This window comes from Motacilla alba, chromosome 3, assembly GCF_015832195.1.
Source record: "Motacilla alba alba isolate MOTALB_02 chromosome 3, Motacilla_alba_V1.0_pri, whole genome shotgun sequence".
Taxonomy (NCBI): Eukaryota; Metazoa; Chordata; class Aves; order Passeriformes; family Motacillidae; genus Motacilla; species Motacilla alba.
Window position 1 is genome coordinate 104,126,280 of NC_052018.1, and position 20,884 is coordinate 104,147,163.

General features: G+C 49.7%; 1 protein-coding gene across 1 annotated transcript; it reads right to left on the reverse strand.

Annotated features, from left to right (window-relative positions):
• Positions 1–2,908: 2,908 nt before the first annotated feature.
• On the reverse strand, positions 2,909–14,627 carry DSTN (destrin, actin depolymerizing factor). The gene is made up of 4 exons (XM_038131679.1): positions 14,417–14,627; positions 5,666–5,973; positions 5,349–5,425; positions 2,909–4,255 (listed from the first exon to the last, which is right to left on the reverse strand). Exons 1-4 carry the CDS (start codon positions 14,417–14,419, stop codon positions 4,146–4,148), a joined length of 498 nt encoding a protein of 165 aa, XP_037987607.1. The 5' UTR covers positions 14,420–14,627; the 3' UTR covers positions 2,909–4,145.
• Between the last annotated feature and the right edge of the window lie 6,257 nt (positions 14,628–20,884).

Sequence of the window (20,884 nt, forward strand, 5' to 3'; positions counted from 1 at the left end):
GGACCAGGTAAGAAAAAGGGCGAAGAAAATGGGGAGCTGAGAGCCACCCCTGCCCCCATTCCCTGTCCCAGCACAGGTGGCAGAGAGGGCTGCTCTCCCCATCCTAGAGGGACAAAGGAAGCAGACCTTTGCCCTACAGCCAGGGTTAGCCTGTGGTTTATGTTCCTGGACTCTGTGGCACATGTAGAGGAACACATGAATCAAGGGCCACTGGTGACCTCGGCCTGTCAGCATGGCACTTGCCCCAGCCCAGCGTGCCTGAGCAGGTGGATGGAAGCTCCCCAAAAGCGAGGGAATGGCTGCACTGTGTCAGGATTGCACAAAACCCCCACCCAAGCCCCAGGCTGCAGGGAGCTGTGGAGCGTGGCAGGGTGGCTCTCACCCCCAGGAGCCACGGGGAGGAAGGGCCCTGCGGCTGCAGGTGCCGGGAAATGACGCAGTTCCTTTGGTTTTGCACTTTTTTGCTTTTGCAACAATTCTTTCCTTTATTGTGAGCTGCTGTGCACAGACAGCAGATAACCCAGCCTCCCACAGCAGCAGGTTGGCTTCAGTGGTGCTCCAAAGGCTGCCCCAGAGCAGGTCCAGTGTCCCCAGCCCCAGGGCACACGATGCCCTGCTGGCACACAACAGCCAGCTGGCTGTTTTAGGAACAGAGAGGAGGATTGTTCGTGTGAAGCAAAGCTGAAATAAAAAAACTCTTGCGGAAAGAATTAATTGGACTTTTTTACACCTGGAATGGTACTGTTGCCATGTTTTAATTCCCCTGGCACCTTGATGGAAGGTGAAGCACATCCTGAGAGGCCAGAGAAAGCCACACCTTGCCCAAGAGCACACGGAGCTGAGGCCTGGCCAGCCCTGCTTTCCCCACAGCGGGTGGGATTTTGCCATGTGCCCACCCAGAGTCACCTCCTTTCCTCCAGGAGAGCCACCCAGGCTTGGTGCTTGTCAGCCCATGACTCAGAGCAGCCCCAGCACTGCAGGCAGGTACCTTTATTGATAAAGATCAAGAAGTTGCTCAGCTGGAGTGACTCGGAATAAGAACACTGGATCCTTCTGCTGATTCAGCTATGCCTGGAATTACCTTTCAGCCTGGGTACCTGGGCTTATCAAGGCACAGTTGAAGACACTCAATTTAACCCTCCTTGTAAATTACATTTACACTGCCTGCTGTTTGCACTTCGGCTTGAATTATCAGTCTCCATTTCCTGTTCTCATCTTCTCACGGGCCAAATGACCAAAAATGGCTTTTGGGAAACAATTGCCTGCATGTGTACTTCAAAATGTTCACACTACCTGAGCAAGTCCTGCTGAGCTTGTGTGACTGAGCCGCCTCCCTTAGCTGAACTTCTTCACCTTTTTCTTCATGTGCCCCTGTTAGGAAGTGATTTCTCCCACCAGCAACCAGCCAAGTTACAGGAAGCATTCATCATGCTGCCACTCCCTTCTTGTCTTGCCTTTTCAGAAGGTCTGGGTGATTTAGGAGAAATCTTAAAAACAGCCACAAGAGTTTCATCCTCTCAAAAAGCAGAACAACCCTGAGAGGGGAAGTTTGGCCAGCAAACCCCACGATGTGGACAAGCCCACAGCACTGCAGCGCTGAGGATTAAGGTTAGTTCTGGAGCACAAGGATCAACACCCTTTGGAGCTTCTTGTGAGGGTCCTCAAGGGTCCTTCAGCTCTCCAATGGGCTGAAGCTATAGCACCACACCCAGCCAAGGCCGAAAGTGTCACCTCTTATCACTCAGTTCTGGGACTAAGGTACTTTGACCCCAAGTCCCTGATCCAAGGGCTTTCACATTGCGGGAAATGCTCTCCTACCTCACAGGTCTGACATCCTTCCTCTTTTGCAGTGTCTCCTGCTCCATTTTCTGACCAAAGAAGGAAATCCCAGGCAGAAGTGTCCACAGCATCACCAAAGATGCCTGCAGCCTGGAGGCACCAGCTATCAGCTGGATCTTGGCTAGGAGTTGCCTGTTTGTCAGGCAGCACCACTCCCAGTGTGTCACACTGGTTTCCTTATCTCCAGGTGGACTTTGGACAGAGATCAGTACTGCAGACACCTGGGCAAGGAGGAGCTGTTTATGAGGATCATTACACACCTGGGTGAGGCCCCAGTTGAGTGAAAGACAGGCTAGAAGCCCCAGCAGAATCCAGGCCAGTGTGCTTTGCTCAGAATCAGGAAGCTGCACTCCAATGGGTCCCTCTGCATCAGAGAACCTTGTGCTCCCAGCCCTGTGACCCGTGTGGGTGCCAAGTCAGAGCAGTCAGTCAATGCCTGTCTTTAATGAAGGGTTTTAACCACTGAGCCTGGCCAGAGAGGGCACATGCTGAGTTAGGTAATGGCCCATTATTGCCCTGGTCCCCAGACACAGCAGCACAGCGCTGGCACTGCTCTGCCAGGAGCCGAGGGGACACAGCAGCTTTCTGTCCCTGCACAGCTGGGAACAGCTCAGGGAGGAAGGGCCTGGGCTCCATGGGCCTGGCCAGAGAAAGCTCCCTCTGCCCTCACAGGACAGGCAGTGCAGAACAACCAACACATGGCTGGGCTCCTGGGCTCAGGCTGCAAACAGGGAGATGGCTCCCAGGACAGCCCCAGGCAATGGGAATTTGGGCCCAAAGCCTTAAGGCAGAGAGAGGTGCTGTTTGGGAGCTGGAGCCTGCAGCAAGCAGGGGGATGCAGAGCCAAAGAGAGGAATACGCTGCAGAGACAAACCTGCTTTTCCCCCAGATCCCTCCAGCTTCACCAGCTCTTCCTTCCAGCCTGTTTCCCCCACTCCTGCTCCCCAGAGCAGAGCAGGGCAGCGGCTGCAGAAGGCACAGCAGCTCCCTAAGTGCTTACCCAGATCCAGCAGTGCCAGCCCCCTGCAGGAGGGCTGATCCCGAGGCTGGAGAGCAATCAGTCACTGACCCAGGGGAGGGAAAGCCCATTTATTTAGGCTGTTCAAATTTGGCACGCACAGAACATATCACAGTAATGCACTGGAGGCTAAGGGTTTTGTTTTTTTTTTTCTTTTTCTCTACAGACATACAAGAAAACTCTATGCAACTCCCATGTACACATTACACAAAGGAAACAGCTTTAATCAACCACTGATGAAACATGGAAGCTTTTAAGATCTCTGTAGCTGGCACAGGAATGTTCTCTACCCCCCATACAAAAGGCATTTCAGGTCAAACTTTCTAGTAGGTGATATTTCCATGCATTTCTACAGAATTAAAGAAGCTAACAGACAAAAAGCCCAGATCAAGCCATATTAGTCAGGCTGATTGGTTCTACTAAGTTAAATCAATAGTAATTATGGACAAATGGACCAAGTGACCAAAGACTGGGGCTGAAAATACCATTTTTAAAGTTGTGGTTCCTTTTCATTTTACTACCCATAACTGGAGAGCTCTGATGTAAGAATCTGCATTTATAAAAGCCTCAGAAGCATCTGATCCACTAGTAAGTGTATATTAGAGAAAGGTAGTTCTAAATTAAACTGTGTCAACAGAAAAAGCAATTTCTATAGAATCACTCAGGAGGAAAGAGACCTCAAGACACTTCATAACAAGAAAATTGAACCTACAGAACAAGTGAACCTTTAAATATTATTACTGCACTGTGAGTTTACAAGAGAGTGGATTAGGACTACTTCTCCAGAAAAAGTGTGTCTGTTTTATGTCTAGCTTCATAATTAGGCTTTTTTAGCACAGCTCTGCAACTGGAAGCACTAAGGTTTGGTGCTCACAGGTTGCTTCAGCTGAAGTTAAACTACAGGTTTTAAGTTTTCCCTTGAACGGTTAAAGGGGAAAGTTTTTGAATTTTGCTTGTTACTATTTGGAAAAGCAAGAACAGGAACCAGATTGTTCTCACCTCTCCCCCTTTTCATGATACACTGTTCAAATTTTTAGAGACCTTTAGTGTTAATCCATTGGGGACAGTACTGGGCTGGACAACCAATGCAAATATTAATACACCAAGATAAATCCTTAATTTGATTTATTTAGGGTCATTTGTACATACGAGCTACATCTCCAAAATCTACTTTATTCTACAAGACAGCTTCCCTACTGTTAGTGAAACCCTTGCCTAGAATGTTTGCTTTATATAACTGATCTATTAAAACATGGAATGCTTGTAGAGTTGTGGCACTGTATGACATCTACACGGGACTTCCTTCAAAAGCTACGACTAGGGAGCCTCCTAGCTTCTCAGCAATGCAAGCTCGGTTCAGGTCCTCTGGCCCATTTGCTTGGCATTCATGCTTTATGCCTAAAAAAAGAGGCAAAACACTCAATAATGCAGTATTTCAACATGCTGGTAAGCAATCAAAGAAACATACCTGGTAGTAATATTAGAAGAAGCAATCCAGTCACTCAAGCAGACAAGTCCTGCCTTAGCTTAGGGAATTTGATGGTTTTTCCCTGACACGTCCCAGGAGACATCTGGCTGCACACCAAATGTCACTGAAGGGACACGAAGGCAGAAATTTGTCACTAGCTCAGTGCTCAGGCTGTTGGCCTTTCATAGCAGGCTCTTAGAGCAAATCCCTCATTTCTTGTGCTGCCCTGGATACAGCAGGGGAGGGAGCTCCAGGCAAGCACATGGAGAGGGCTCTCTCAGCTCCTGCTGCCTCTGCAGAGGTGGCTGAAAGCATCACACTACAAACCTGAGAGGCAGAGACTGAGAGCTAGGCTACCAACAGTGCTTTCTTTTCCTTTTTAAGGCTGGAGAGCCCAGCCCATGTCTGCCTTACATGGTGGAAAGCAGAATTTCCTCGGGATTTCTTGTTCTCAAATTCCACATGTGCAGCACACAACATTTTCCCATGGCAGTTCCAGTCCCTGGGCGAGCCATCCTGTGAAGGCTGGCACCGCTGCACAAAGATCCTGTCAGTCTTGCACAGTGCAAGATTTTGGCCCAGTGCAGCCTGAGGAGCTCAAGAGTGCTACCTGGCTATCAGCCAGACTGGCTTACTACACCATAGTAAGTTTATGAGACTGCAATTTAACAGACACAGGGATGAAAGTGCTCTGCCACTGAGGCAGCTCTGCACAAAACCCAGTGCCGTGTTATGAATCTTATGGTTTCTAGCCTGTATGGTGCAATGTGCTGCTCCATATGGTCCATCACACATTGCAGAACCTGCTCTTGTCCTGAGCACTGTCCTAGTGCCTCTGAAATTTTGTCAGATAATGTAAATTTGTGCCAGAGCTCATTTTAGCTCTGTCACCTGACACTTCACTTCTCACTAGTATCTCAAAAAAACAACAACAACAAAAAAGACTCCAATACTTAAACTAATTAAGCCTTGCTGCGTAGTCCAGGACACAGCAGAGTTAGGAACATTAGTTGTATTACATACCTTGAAACTTCTTTTTGATTGCATCCTTGGAGCTTGCGTAGATCATCTTACTTTTGAGAGGTGCTTGTTCTGGTGCCCTAGTGGGAAACACCACAGAGAGTGAAATTAGTGACACTGATTATCCACCCTGGACAGAAGCAGTATCCTACCCACCACGGACAGTGGAACACCTCATGGCTCCAGAATACAGGCACCAGGCTGCCCAGCTCACTTTAAGCCTGCCATTTTCCCAGCCTGGGCTATACAAACACTCAGAGACCTCACCCACAGAGCCTGGACTGCATGCTAGGAATGACAGAGTTGGGAAGGTGGCTTACCACAAGAAAAACATCAGCTCTTCTTTTTTGGATTCCTTGGTCTCGAAGCTTGCATCATACAAGGCATAGCGGCAATCCTTCTCGGGAAGCATCTGCACAAAGTGCTTGAAAGGGTCGGTGACTGTCACTCCGACATCTCCCACCAGAATCTCTTTGCCTTCCTCCACAATAATGCACTTTTTGTCTGGACTGAGGCAGAAGATGACGGCCTTCTTCCTCTTCTTGATTTCCTCCGGCGTGGAGCACTTCCGCACTTTCATGTCGTAAAAGATACGGCACACCTCATCGGCCACTTGTACTCCGGAGGCCTGCAAAGACCACAGCAAACACCTTCAGGCCTTCCACCCTTCATTTTCCCAGCTACATTATGGCACCGCCTTCAATACAAGGCTAGAAGACAATAGATTCTTGCAATAGTCACTCGTGGCATGAGAGCCTCATCAGAAAAGGCTGCAGCCCCTCTCTTCCAAAGCCAAGTAAAGAATCTGGAGTCTGGCTGCTGCCCACAGCAGGCTGCCAACCCAAAAACTATTCCAAAGAAGGCACAATCCCACTTACACCAGAACATTGTTTTGGAGGAGTTTTACAGGCATGCCAACCCCTTGTTCTCTGAGATTCAGTTGTGGCAGATCCTTTGGCATTACAGCAGCTTAATTTTCTTCCCCGTTTCAGGCTGGCTGGACAAGCCCACAAGGATCTTCTGTTCAAAGTTTCCCAGCCATTTCCAGCATGCTTGCTGGGAGCTTTAGGAACAGAGGTAAAACTGGCCAAATTCCATACCTGTCACATGGACTTAGTTTAGAGATCAAGGGAAATGTAGTGGGGTACTGGGATTGCAGTGGTAGTTTTCAGCTGAACAAACCAACTTTGGGAAGTTGCTCTGAATTCAGTATTTCAAACAGAGAATTTGCAAGTCTTAACAGTTAAAGTCTGTTCTTCTCAGCACCTACTCCAGCAGCTTTTAAAGCAAGCTCAACCCTTCTCAACACTTCTCCCCCACCTTGGAGTCAGCTGGGAAGTTGTAGTGAGTGGTATCGTATTCCCCTGTGTAAGCTGGAATAAGAGGTGCACATGCAGCATTATCAATCTGAAGTCAAAAGCAGCTGCACAGAATAAAGAGGACAAGACCTAGCAAGAATGACAAAAGGCTGAACTGCATTTTCAGTCTGATGCTTTTCTGGGAATGAGACAGAAAAAAAGTGGGAAGTAGAAGCATTTACATTTGAGTTTTGTTCTCAGACTGCACCAAGTTGGAGAGTTTAAAAGCAGCTGTGCAAGAGTGAATACTGCAAATGTGGGAAGCCAGCAGGCACTGCTGGAAGGACATCATGGCCAGAGCAGTAAAGACCAAATGGAAGCCTGTCCAGTACTGAACAACTCTATCTGCTCAAAATGCTACACACAGTATAAACAATGAGATTCCTTTAGAATCCTGCTTCCTCCCTCACTGCTTTTGTGTCTTCCAAATTCAAATGACATTACTCATATCCATCTATCAGGAGGAAAACTGCCTTCCTCCCTCTGTGTAAACCACAACACGTCACGGCTGTGAGCACAGTCAGCACTACCAACAGTCGGGTACAGCAGCAGGTGAGATACACAACTCAAAAAGGCTAAAGGCTGTTTTTCATTTTTTAAAAATTTATCTTCAGCCTCAAAATGTGAGCTCAAGGGATTTCTTTTGCATTTTGAAGGAACAGCAGAGTTCAGCTGCAAAACCAGGGGGACAGAGGTGCAGGGGACCTGCTCAGAGCTCAGGCTGTCCTTGAGAGATGGTTATGGAATGGACACCTACTTTAATGTGTGGGGTTTTTTTTAAAGCCTTGACCAGTGCCTACCACAGAGGACCTCAGATAAGCCCAGATTCTCCTCTTTCTTCCAACATCCCTCCTCATGTAACCCTGGGTGGCTGGCATAGCCAGCTAACCCAGTGAGGAGAGGTGGCACAGCTGGCAGAATCCATTACCATGGAGTTTGGCATCTAGAGCTCCCAAGTGCTGGTCACAGCAAACCAGGACAATCTCATACATCAGCAATCTGAGACAGCTTTTCTTTAGGGTGGAGAGCAGTGCTTTCTCAGGGTTTACCTAAATACAGTTTGATCTCTCTCTAGATTTACAATGCATGGTCAGCCTGTAAGTGGTAACCTATGCAGAATTGCTTGCACTTTGGGACAGGAGAACAGCAATTCAGTCACCATTCCTCAGCTGTGTGGCAGGCAGCCATCCTTCTGCATATCACCAATAAGGTGAGGAAAGTACATGGAGAAAGCTTATTTCAGGATAAATTCAAGCTACAGTGCAAACATGGACTCAAAGCGACTCATTCTGGTGTCACCTCCTCCATACAGAGACGCTGCACTTTGTCAGAGTGTGACTGGGAGCTAATGAGGAATAGGTCTTCCTCCTCCTGTCCCTGTGTTTGCTGTGGGCAAGAGCCTCTTTGGGAAGACTCTAAATAACACAAAGTTAACCTAATAAAGCAAACAGTGCAGCAACTACAGCTATTTCATCACTCACTAAGGACAAATCCACAGTGAATGCAAGAGAAGCCTTTTCCTCCCCAAGGTTTACTTTCTAACTAATGGTACCTCGGAAGCTGGCAACGGGTGGCAGACTCGGGTTTTAGTCACGAACCCCCTCAAGGTTCTTAGAAAATGCACAGAAAGTCTGCACTGGCATGGAAATGAGACTATTTATAATGAAAAAGCAGTACACGTCACCTACCTCTACCTTTGTCAATTCTTGAGCTTTGATTGACCATTACAACAAATAATTCCCCTGCACCAAGTCATGTTAACTTTGAAAGCACAGGTCAATGCTCAGCTTAGAGCCAGAAGCAGCAGCAATAGAGCTGCAGGTTGATGCAAACTGTGCAGTCATGTGCATTTGCTTGTGCTACTATGCAGCCAGAAACATGTCTCCAAGTCAGGAGACAAGTGGTTTCTTTAAAAAGAATCTGAACACTGCTGGCAAGTCAGTTCAGATTCCAAAAATGTAGAAAGTATTTAGTCTAGAAACTCAAAATTCACTGTAAAACTTCAGCTGATAAATGACCAGAAGTTGAAGGGACAATAGTGACAACTGGATTTTTTAGCTTTCCAAAGCAAAAGGCTGTTAGTAGCTGGTGCTACTCCTTTTCACAGCTGCTGTACAACCCCTGGATTCATCACACAAGCTGACATTAGCAGCCATTGTGTTGCCAGGGACAATGCAGATTTGTTCCATCTGAGAACACCCTATAGCTGTGTTACAGTAAGGGCTGAGATGAGACAGTGCAACAAACCAATTCCCTCTGAAAACAGGATCTACTGTCCCAACTGCAGGGCTCCCTCTTCAGCCCTGGGCCTGTACCAGCCACAAATGGCTTCACAAACATACTTAAAAAGGAAAAAACTCAAACCCCAGGCAGCTTTTGTTTTAAGGTAGCTGCAACCACTCTGTGTAGAACAGCAACAGGATGACTGCTAAGAGCACTGAAACAAGGAGAAATTCCAGACTCTAAATACGTGTCCTCAAGCGACATTTTAACCTCCTGTCTGCTGCCTTGTCCAGAAGAAGAGCTGGTGAGAAGCCTCCACCCTGCCAGTAATGACAGAGTAAACACTTGTTAGTCTGGATTTTCCTTCTTTGGCCAGATATGGCTCTGCTCAGAGGATTCAATACAGCACATTGGTTATTATTTTGTGCATTGTGGCTTGAACGCTGTAGAGCTCCAGCAGCCAGGCTGGTCCTGTTCCTTTTCCAGGATGGAAGCAGTTATCCAGCTCTGGACTGGCACATGGGGGTTGGTTCAGCGAGCAGCACATACTGCAGGCACTTGTGGGATCCATGACCACCAGCCAGCTGGTGACATTTCACTGTAGGGGACAGACCCTTAATTGCAACAAGGCAGCAGCAAGCAGGCAAGCCATCCAATTACCCAATGGGAAAATCATGCCAGGACAGCACATTCAAGGAGACATTCAGCAAAGAAGAGACAGAACAAGTTTCTCTCAGGCAGTCAGCACAACTGAGTTGTTCCCCAGCACCTCCATGCAGCTGCTGCAGACACAGCACGTGCTGGGGGCTGAGCCCCTCACCCATTATCCCGTGGCACTGCTGGCAGTGTCCCCAGTGGATGTCACACAGCCTGCTGCAGGACCTGAGGCGAGGACTGCATTCACTGCCTTGTCAGCAGGCACTGCAGGAACACAGCGGCTCTTGTTCGGAGAGCCTCGCTCCTGCCTGAAGTGCAGAGCTCTGCAGAAGCCTTGGGAGAGCACAATGCCCTCCCCTCCAGCACGCAGCCCAAAGAGGGAGCCTTCTGCCCAGCAAGCTTCCAAGCTTCTGCAGGAACCAGACCCAGCTGCCACCACTAAGAACTCCCAACATTTTGTCTCCATTGCCAAGTAGCCAAACTGAAATTTAATCTAAATTGGGGAAGACTGAAGAATAACCCAAAGCTTTCTCAAGAACACCCCCACAGACAGAAAAGCCATTTCAGGAGTGAGAGGCATGTCAGGGACCTGATAAACTGGATTCACAGCAAGCCTGCACTAAAACACAACTTTGACACAATGAAATTCAACTTCTCTTTTGTTAGGAAGTGAATACTGCGAGCACCAGTATTTTTCTTGAATACTTGAAATATTTTACCTAAGAAGAGTCTTTGTTTTCCTCAACTCTAAGACAGCTAAGACCTTAAACTAATGACTTTGTTTGCCTCAAGACAAGTCTGAAGGACTAAATTTGAGTTTAAGTCTTAAGAATTTCAGACTGTTGGTTTTCCCTCCTGTGATTAGAGCCCAAGAACTCTCCATAGTGGTGCCTGGGCATGCATTATCTCCAGAGACATTCCAAGATACAATTCTTGACTTGTTTTGTCTGGGAACCACTCACAAACATTGTACACATCAGGGTGAACTATCCACAGCTACTCAAGTGGAAACTTTTGCTTCTTGGAAAAGCATCATCAATTTTTTCCAGAATCTGACACCAAGAATGTATTCCAGAATCTGACACCAAGAATGTATTAAAGCACGCCTTGTTTAATTGCAAGGGCAGATGTGAGAACACCGTGCTCCCATGTTTGCTGGTCACATTACTGGCATGTATTTGGTTTTTAGTTTCTTCAGCAAACCCTGTTTCCCTCATGCCTGGCTTACCCTCCCTCCTATCTACCTCTGAAATTCCCTGCCACTGCCAGAGCTGCCTGTGGAGCCATGTGGCATTTCCCTCTGACTCACCAATGTGTCATAGTACATCTCTGCAATAAATGCTTTTTCAATTAAACCTATTTCCACCCAACTGGTCTGGGACAGCACCCTTCAGGGACAGAGCTGTCCCCTGCACTGCCACACAGTGGAATGTCCAGGGCCATCACCAGCAGCTTGAGGAGAAAACTAAGGCAAGGTAGTTGTGGGAGCACTTAGCAGAAAGGGAGAGAAACAGCCTGGCTGAAAGAAAGTTTTGCCAAATCACCTCTGGAAAGGTGTCAGCTAAGGCCAACAAGCCCACTGAAAATGTAGGTGGTCAAAACCATAAAGATATTAAATACTGCTTGGTGAGCACTCAAGAAAACACATCTGATGTTAACATCCCCACTTCACTGAGCATGAATGGCAGCAATGCAAGGAGCAGCTACTTTAACTTCACCCCAGAGACCAGCAATAGTGTGGGAACACCAGTGACTTCAGGAGACTGGAGAAGCCCACATTCCCTGATGCCTACAGCTGAACAGAGAGACACACCTCCCTTTACAGGGGACAGCCTGTACATCTGAAAGGCCAAGGTTTCAACTCGGATCTGAAGCCTGACAGGAAACAGAACTAACAGCCTTTTACTACTGTTGTATAAGAGGCCATTATTTGCACACCATAAACCAGCAAGAAGTACAGTCATCTGCATATCACTTGTAGAAAGACCTTGCCAGCTAGACTCAAGTTTTTATTTTGCATTATTTGGTCTCTTTTGGAGGGGGAAGGTGTGCAGGAAAGAACTGAAACTCTATTCAGCTTTTATTCCTCCAACCCCCCCAGAAGAAAGGTTATTGACAAGACGAGTAGGAAAGCAATTATTAAAAAAAAAAAAGAAAAAAAACTTATCCTTCGAATTCCTCAAGGTCATTTCTTCAGCTTTTAGCCAAAGAGGAAATTATCTCCTTCTCTGAGCCACCATGAAGTTCACTCCCAATTTAATTATCAAGGTAGGCAGAACAAGCAATACCCACAAAAGGCAATCCCAGCAACAGTACTGAAAAACAGGAACTGCAGTGGTCAGTAGTAGCAGGGCAGAAGTTTTGAGCAGCACTCATTCCTGTGTTGAAATAGAAGTTTTTAAGGTAATGCAGGTGGAAGCCGGTGCGTAACAGGACTGTTGCAGAAAATCAAAGCCTCTCAGAAACACATTCAGCACACAAATCAGCTGTTATGAGCCCAAGTGCCTATAAGAATTTTCTTGTGGCCCTCCAGGCACCTACAGCAACCTAAAGCTTAAATGTCACCCTCAAAGTCAGGCTTTGAAGGCCAGCTCTGGGCATCCCTGATACTTGTTCCTGAGGGATCCTCCTCTCCCGAGGAGACTGCTGTGAATACTGAACAACCAGGTGAGGAAAAGGCTGAGAACAGCTTCACAAGCAAGTCCTGGTTGTACAGGCACACTCACATGGGATTGCTTAGGTCAGCCCCTGCACCCAGCAGGAGCCTCTTGACAGTGATTCTGCCAAGGCGAGTAGGAACATGCCAGACATCAACAGCACCAATTGTCATGAGGCTGTTATCTTGTACATGAGGCATACGTACCTTGTAATTACACAGATCTGGGAATAGCACTGACTAACAACCAAGAAAAATCATTTGCACGGTACTCCAAAGACCCTGGACTCATTCAATCCAGTAGCAAAGAAACTGAATGTTGTGGCAAGACAACAAAAGCTGAAAATCCAAGCTCTTTTGATAGCAAAGGATGCCCTCCTGCTGGCACTACCCTACTTTGCCAGAAGGCCTCCACTCTGCCCAAAACCAAGTTCATTTGCAGCCTCTCAAAAGAGCCAACCTAAACCCTGTTGCAAAAAGGAGATCACTATGAGAAACAGTAGTTTTGACTGACTTGGGAATTCCCTGGTTCCAAAGCAAGATGAAGCCTGACACGCTGAGTAGTCACACTTAACTAGGTTTGCATACTGCAGAGGTGGTAGCTGGCTTGTTGAGACAAGCCTCTTTTAAACAAGAGCTGCGAGTCTCATCAGACTTTTTAGCAGCTTCATCTGCAACTCCCATCAGCTCTGCTCCACACTGCAGACCAGCCACAGATGCTCCAGCTTAAGTGTTGGAGAAAGCAGGGACATTAGTGGTACATCCTGTCTGCCACCCTACGGACCAAGAATTTATTTCCCGGACATACTACATGGTCAGTGAACTACTGGTAAATACCAAGGGAAGGCCTCGATATTTAACACCTCTAATACAGGTAAATAGCCCAGGCAAGTGTGCGTGGCTGGGCAAGTGCTTGTGCATGACTCAAGCAAAAACAGGGCAGCAGTTAAAACTGCCTGAGCTAATAATTGAGACAAATTTGCCAACCTCCATCTCCTGAGTTAAACAGGGATGCAAACTCTGAGCACAGGCAAAGCAAACAGAATGAGCCACCATGAAACTGAACAAGCGTTTGGTCTATTCTGCCCCATTTATGCAAGGAGAGCCCTGATACTTTTTCCTTTTGAAAGCCAGCAAATCAGTGCGGATCCTTAATACTTTTTTGTTTCTTTGCTTCCAGCGTTATGTTCTGGATAAATGTTTTCAACACTGTCCGGAGAAGCAAAACAGAAAAAAAAACCAAAAACCACACTCAAGTCCTTGCAGCAACTACCTCAAAATTTCAGCTTCCCCGAGCGGCCGCTGCGACACCCTGGTTTTTACTATCAGCGATTCCCCTCCTCGGGTTCCGCTTCCCCCTTTTGTCCGCCACCAGCGCTGCGGGCTCCGGCCGGGCCCGGCGGCGGGGGGCCCGGGCCAGCCCTGGGAGGGCCCGTGCTGGCCGCGGCTGCCCGCGGAGCCGCCGCCGCTTTCTAGGCCAGGCCCGAACCCCTGGGCCGCAGGAAGATGGCTCCCGCCGGGACCGAGGCGGCGGCCGCGCTTCCTCCCGAGGTGGGCAGCCCCCGGCCTCGGGGGAAGGGCGGGCTCCCACCAACAGCGCCCGGTGCCTTCCTGCGAGGCTGCGACCCCCTCCCACCCAGCCCGTGTTGGGGAGCGGCGGGGGCGCCTCCTCCCCGTCCCCTCCCGGCCGCGCCCTGCGGCGCCGCGCGCAGCCCCCCCCTCCCCACGGCCTTTTCCCGCCGCGCCCTCGCTCCTCACCAACCCCCCCCCCCGCCAGGGCCGAATGGACGCGCCCGCCCCCAGCGCCTGAGTGCGACGCGGAGCGTACCATTTCCTTACGGTGGGGGGGAGGAAAAGGAGGGAGGACAGTTCCATCGCTTCAAGGCGGGGTGGGAGTAACCTTCCGTCGCCTCATGGCGGGATGGGGGCGGGGGGGAAGGGAGGAGAACGGATCCGCCGCGTCAAGTTCAAAGGCGAACGGGAAGGACCGGGAGAAAGGGAAGGAGAAGGAAAAGGGGGCACGATACTGACAGGCACAGCGGCGCCGCCAGCCAGAGCGCCGGTCGGGATGCGGCGGGCGGTACCGCCGCCCCCCTCCCCCCTTTTTCCCCCAGGGATGAAGGCGGAGGCGGGAGACGGAGAAGCCGAAGGCCCCTCCGGCGGCGCGCGGTGCCTACCATGGCGTCGGCGGGGCGCGGCGGGCGGGCGGCGGAGCGCGGTGCGGCGGCGGCGGCTCCCTCGGCTGTCTGGGCGCGGCGCGGGCTCCGGCGGCAGGAAGAGAAGCTGCGAGGGCGCGAGCCGGGCGGAAGCGCTGCCGACGTCACGGCCGCCGTGCCCGGAGGAGGAGGAAGCGGTTGCTATGGCGGGAGCCCCGCGTGGCGACGCCCCAGCCCCGTGCGCACGCGCGAGCGGGGCGGGGGGGCGGGAACCCCGTCGCCATGCAGGGCCCGCCCCCGCCAAGTTAACCAATCGCAGAGCGATATCGCCTGATTGACGTGACAGCCTACCAATGGCGCGCGCGCTCAGGCGGGTGGGCGGGGTTACCTGCTCCAAGGTGTGCCGGGCGGGGTGCGGGGATGCTCCTGAGGGCAGAGCTGGGGGGGCTCGGGGAGCCGCGAGGGAGAGCGCGGGGGGCGCGAGCAGGATTTGAGCTGCCGGCAGCGCGGCTGGAACGGGCTGGGGAGGCCGTGAGGGCAACGGGGAGCGGCCGAGGGGCGGGCGGGGAGCCTGCGGGAGAAGGCGGCCGCAGCAGCAGGAGCGGCGAGGGGCGGGCAGCCGGGCGGAAGTGTGGGAGTATTTCTTTTTTTTTTTTTTTTTCCCTTCTTTTTTTTTTTTTTTTCCTTCCTCCGAGGGTTTTTCACTACCTACTTTGGTGCGATCTCAGGCAGGCGGTGCTGATTGGCTCGGGCTGCTGCGGCAGAGCCCGGCGCTTCCCGCCGGCAGCCGCGGATCCCGGATCCCGGCCCTGCTTCATCCCGGCGGCCCAAACAACGGGCGGGTTGTCCTCGGAACAAAGGCGGCCCTGAGGAAACGCTGCTGCCGAGGCCGGGGCGCTCCGAGAAGTTGCTGTTCCGTGTTCATGGCAGTCCTGCTCGCCCTGACGAAAATACTCATTCCTTAATGTTTCTGGCCGGCGAGGCTCGGGCTGCTTGTAATGAGAGTACAAAGGCATCTGCTGGTGGTACAAAACGTTTAGAAAGTTAGGTTTTTATCACCGAATCCTGACTGCAGTGATGTTGCTGGCTTGAGTCCGTGAACAAAAAGCCCCCAGCATCTAAAGCTTATTTGTTGTCTATGTGCCTTCCTGTAAGAAGGAAACAAAAACAAGACTCAATGGCAGCGTTTTCAGGGCTGGGGTATGAGGGAACAATACTTCATTACAACTATCATGAAGCTTCACTATTAAAGGTGTGAATTTCAGTTTTCATCCATATTGCTGTTCTAGTTAAAAGGGTTTAATTTTTTTTTAATTTATCCCCTCAAAATTTCGAGGCTACCCCAGTAGATGCTCTCTGTAGATGTTTTTAGGCCTGTTGACATGAGAGAGAAGTTGCTGAAAGACCCCCTGCTGAAGATGGGTGCATTGAAAGAGCCATCCTGTTTCATTAGGCTCTTGTGCTCAGTGACTTCTGCCAGGGGTTCCTTTTCTGCAAAAGCTCTTGCACCAGATTTGTAATGAAACTAGCAAAAAGACCTACCAGCACAACTCAGACTTTAACTGGCCTGAGAGGATACTTCTTCCCTAGGCCCCTTTCTGATACATTTAATCGAGGAATGCTTAAATTTGACCCCAAATCTTGACTTACTTTGGAAGTATTACCAAGAAATGAACAGGGACGTGTTTGAATTTTTTTTTTCCTTTTTTGAAACGTAGTTCTAAAAGAAGTCAGATAAAGTGCCTGTTTGGTAGGGAGAGCTTCAGTCCTGTCAGTAAATTTCTCTGGACAACTTCTGGCCCTGCCTCGCTGCTGTGATTGTGGCTTGCAGAGGAAATCAAGGCAGTGGTGCTCAGAGCCGTGTGGCAGTGCCACAGCAGACCTCCATCTCTGGTGGTGGGTAGCAGAAACCTGGGGCAGCTGTGCTTTCTAGTCGGAATCGATGTGGGTAATTGGTCTGTTACTGCTCCAGGCTTGCTCTTCGTAGGTGGGTTTCGCTCTGACAGAGGAGTACAGAAGTGAGACATCCTGGGGAGGAGGGGAGGAGATGATGCAAGGCCATGAGAACAGCGCTGGGGCTATTTCATGCTGTGTACTTATAAGGGCAAATGAGGTGGAACTGGCCTCTTGGCTCAGTCTGCTCTGAGAGGTGGTTTTGGAAACGTTGCACTAGGTTGAGAAAGTATCTAACCAGTTAAAGGAAATTCAGCAGGGACAAGCACTCCTTCACCAGGAGGGTAAGAGAAAACTCTCACTTCTAACCTGCCTCATGAGAGAGATGTGCCTGCTCTGAGAAGGCCACTCACTCACCAACAACCACAATGGCTTTTTGAAATGTTTCACTCCCCAGAAGACAAAACAGCATAGCCCACTGAGGAGAGGCAGGATCTGTGCACCAAAATACACGGACAAATGTGTGGTTATGGTGGTACCTGCCTGCCTTAGCACAGGGCTCCACAGCCCTGCTGTTCCAGCCCTGGGAGCTCCAGCCCTGCCCCAGAGCTGCCTGCTGGGGATTAACAGTGTGTATGGCATGGCTGGGAGCCCCTGCTGCATGCCAATCCTGTGCTGCTGGTTCTGCAGGGAAAGGGAGCCGGCTTCTCCTGCCCTGTGCTGCTCCCTGACCTGACAGCCCTCTCCTTATGTGCCTCAAGCATCACCCTGACCGTTTGCAGTGCTGGGGTTCCCTCAGCCCAGGCTTGCAGCAGGGTCCTGTCAAAGCTGTTCTGCAGCTCTTGCTTTGCTGCCTGAGCCCAGGGGGAGCTCCCTGGTTTGGGGAGGGCAGGAGGGAATTTTGTTTCTATTTCTGAGTTCCCCTCTCTATCAGTTCCAGCCTTTGGATGGGACCTGGACCCGGGCAGAGGTGAGGAAGTTGCTGCCACTCTGACACCAACACCTCTGGCTTAGTGTGTAGCACGCCCTGTTACACCCTCTGGTGTGTGGTGAGCGAGGCTAAAGCCACCTTGGGGTGAGACCCCTTTGTCCCCATCCTCTCAGTGCAATATGAGGTAGCAATGACAGACATGAATGCTGTGAATTGCATGGTGGAGAAGAAGGGTTTTTTTACTAGCTCTTCTGCTTTTCAACAGTGAACGAGCTTTGCCCTTTTTTTTCCACAGTGTTAGCGCTATAAATAATCTAGGCTGGAAGCTCAGGCTGCACGTTTGGATGAACCATCATGAAAGGTGATGGTTCCACTCCTGCTCTTAAGGCAAATGACATTTGCAATCAGCCTGAAACATCCACCCCCACACACATCCCCCCAAAAAATCCATCCCTCAGCCAGGGGGGACCCTGAGAGACTCCAGCAATCCTGTAGCTGGTGGTGACCACTTAGGTTCCTGTCAGAAACACCAGTGTGAACTGCAGCTGGCAAATGTCTTCCCAATGAAGGATCGCTTCAAAATCCAGCATGGTCAATATAAAAAGTCACCCGTGGTCTCCATTTTCGAATGAGACCCTACATCAACAAAAACCTGAGATCGATACATCCACTTTGCTGACTTTGTAGCTTTTGAGATGGTGACTACTTGCTTACTTTATATGCCTCAGCTATTTGAACTCCCCCTCCCGTCCTCCAAGCTACTGACTCATTTCCTCCTCTAAAACCTTCCTTTTTTAGCCTTTCGCTCTGAAGTATTTAGTGTCTGTTTTGAGCTGCATGCTCCATGCCTTACTTAGGCAAACTCCTACATCAAAGCCCTGCAAGCCACGGTTTTGTACCACGGAAATCGTTTGTTTTCCCTGATAGTTTCAGTCCTGAGGGGCAGCCTTGGCTACTGACTCTGCTCGTCGGCAAATTGCTGCTTTGCTGATGGAAATCGGGGAGGCAGACAATCGGCAAAGCAGCTGGCGAGTTGAGGCTGCCGCTGCTTATGCTAATTGCTGTTGTCTCCCTCTTAGCCCCGCTTCCCCCATCTGCCTGCATCCACCTGCCGTCTTTTCATCCACTTTTGCCCTGATCTCGCAGTTGGAGCAGGGATCACAGTGGTTCCTGTTTGGCTGAACAACCACAGAGCACCCAGACCCTGATTCTCTGTGCTGTGTGATGCCGCAAAGGAGCAGGCAGTGTCCCCTGGTGCACGGTGGTGACCCAGAGCTTTGGTCGTGGCTGATGGATGCTGCTGTAACAACACTAGCTGAGTGTGCCTGAAATACAGTGCCTTTTTCTCAGGGCTTGTGGAATATTGGCTCTGTGGTCTTGGCGTCGCAAGGATCAGCAAAGATAATTTTAGACAGGAACAGAAAGTCTCTGTAAACCTTACAGTCATAGCTATTTCACTAACAGGAAAAAAACCCAGGAGGAGCAGCCCATGGCTGTGCATTGCTGAAAGATTCTGCTTAGCAGGTGCACTGGAGTAAAAATTCAAAGGGAAATTTGGGGACAGGAGAATCTAAGGGTGATATCCAGAAAGTGGCGTGATGCTCCATCCCTTTTCTGAGGGGGTGGTGCAGCAGACAGGATGCAGGCACCAGAGCCTGGTATTTGGTCCAAAGCCCTATCCTAGTCCATGGCGTGAGTCTGGACAAGCTGCTTTTCCCATTTGCATTAGTTTCCTGTTTTTGAAGTGTTAACTTTGTTCCTGCTTTTTCGGCATTACAATTTGAGATTTAGTGCAGATCAGAACTAGATGTTGCTTATCAATACTTCCTATTTTTACAGTAATGAAAAGACTTCCTAAATTGCTACAGATGAATGCCAGAACTCATATTCCCTTTAATTTGCTGTCAACCTCCGCAATTGCTGCAGGTTGCAATCCCTCTGACTTCTGCATGAGAAGAACTGCAGGCCATAAGCAACCAGACATAAATTTGACCCTGCTTGCTGCTGTAAAACTGGGTGAATTTTATCAGCCTCATCAGAATTGGTCTGGATTGAGTGGGATGGGGAAGTTAGCTCAGTGCTTCATTACCCCGGGGCATTTTCTCCACTAGAAAGACAAAGGAGGAAATAACACAAGAAGGCAGCTCAGCAGTGGAACAGCTTCATGTTAATTTAAGTAAGAAAGAATGTCATCAAGCTGCTCTTCTACCTGGCTTTTTTTATTTACCCCTTTGGTTTTGTTGCCACTAAGGCCTGTCTGAAATACTTTTAATGTGAGAATGAAATGCATCTTGCTCCAGAATCAGCTTAAGGGCTGGCCACTGCTCAGCTCTCGCTTAAATCCTCAAAACAGGCAATGTACAGAACTTACAACGACGTGTTTCCCTTGCATACAGGGGAACTGGATCTTAAATCCCTGTCAGTCTGAGGAGGGAGGCTCGCGTTGAGTACAGCGAGGCCTTGAACCAGTGGGTAAAGCTCTAAGCAACATCTCTGCCTGCATTACCAGAACGCTTTGCAGCGTTCCCTGGGATTGTGCTCCAGGAGAGACAACGCTGTGTATGTGCAGTCCCTTTTATAGAGGGGGAGGGCTGAGCCCAGAGAGGCTGCACGGCTCCCACAGCCTCGGGCAGGAAATTTGTGGCAAGTGTGATGAATTCTTCACTGCCTTTACAGGGTAACACCCGACCCTTTGGGCCATCTCTGCTCTGCGCATGTAAGAAGATCGTGCTGCTACACTGAATGCGGCACGACTGCAGGGATTTCTTGGAGAATAAGCATTTGTGGCTCATATGGGCTTTGTTCCAGGTGTGGAGGTGGTTGCTGCTGATGCCATTAGTAATTGCTATCTGCAATGCCATTAATAATTATTTTATTTCCTGAAGTAGTGAACCCCCACTCCTCATACTCTGTAACCCAGACAGAAGGTTGTTGTAGCAGTTTAGTTTTCTTATGACAGGGTTTGTGCTCAGCTGCATCAGAATAATGAAACCTTTTGGAGGTGTGTTGCTCGTGCAGGATGGCCCCTTGTTTTGGCTTGAGAACTGCAGGCCTATCTGGTTTTGTCAGGCTGTGGCCACTTACTGAACCTGTCTGGGTTTGGCTCTCTGGAATGGGGGAAGCTTGGCTCTTGTTAAAATTGGGAGTTCATTTTATGGAGGGCTTCTGTGGGTAAGATTAGATGGGGGTGAATTAGCCCTACCCCATGCGCCATGTATAGGGCAAGGTGATGTACAGGCATAGACTGGAAAATCCCCACCCCTAATCTGCTTACTGTCTAACCATAAGAAATGCATGGGGTAATGAAAAAGGAAGCAATGAGACATATTAGTCAGCATGATGGATGTTCATCAACAGCAGCCTTATAGCTGTGGAGGATTTCCTAGAGGGTAATGAAAAGCCCTTCAAAACTGTCAAATGATAATTAAGTAGCATTGACAATGATTTCTGGGGAATGCTCTGGGAATTTAGGGTGCTTACAGGATGCCTGAGTTGCAGAGGTGGGTCTGGAGGGGTAAGCACTCATTTCCCAACAGCAGCCATGGCTGCTGTGACATTGGAGAGAAGCCACAGCACTGGCAGTGCCTGTGGAGCACAACTGGGATGGGCTGCCCGACAAATCTGCCCAGAGCCTGGGTCTGGATGGGTCTGAGTGCTATGGGAGC

Coding starts and splice junctions, on each gene's coding strand:
- DSTN (XM_038131679.1), bottom strand. Junction 5,426..5,665: donor GAGCTGATGTTTTTCTTGTG/GTAAGCCACCTT, acceptor GTTTCCCACTAG/GGCACCAGAACAAGCACCTC. Junction 4,256..5,348: donor AATCAAAAAGAAGTTTCAAG/GTATGTAATACA, acceptor CTCTTTTTTTAG/GCATAAAGCATGAATGCCAA.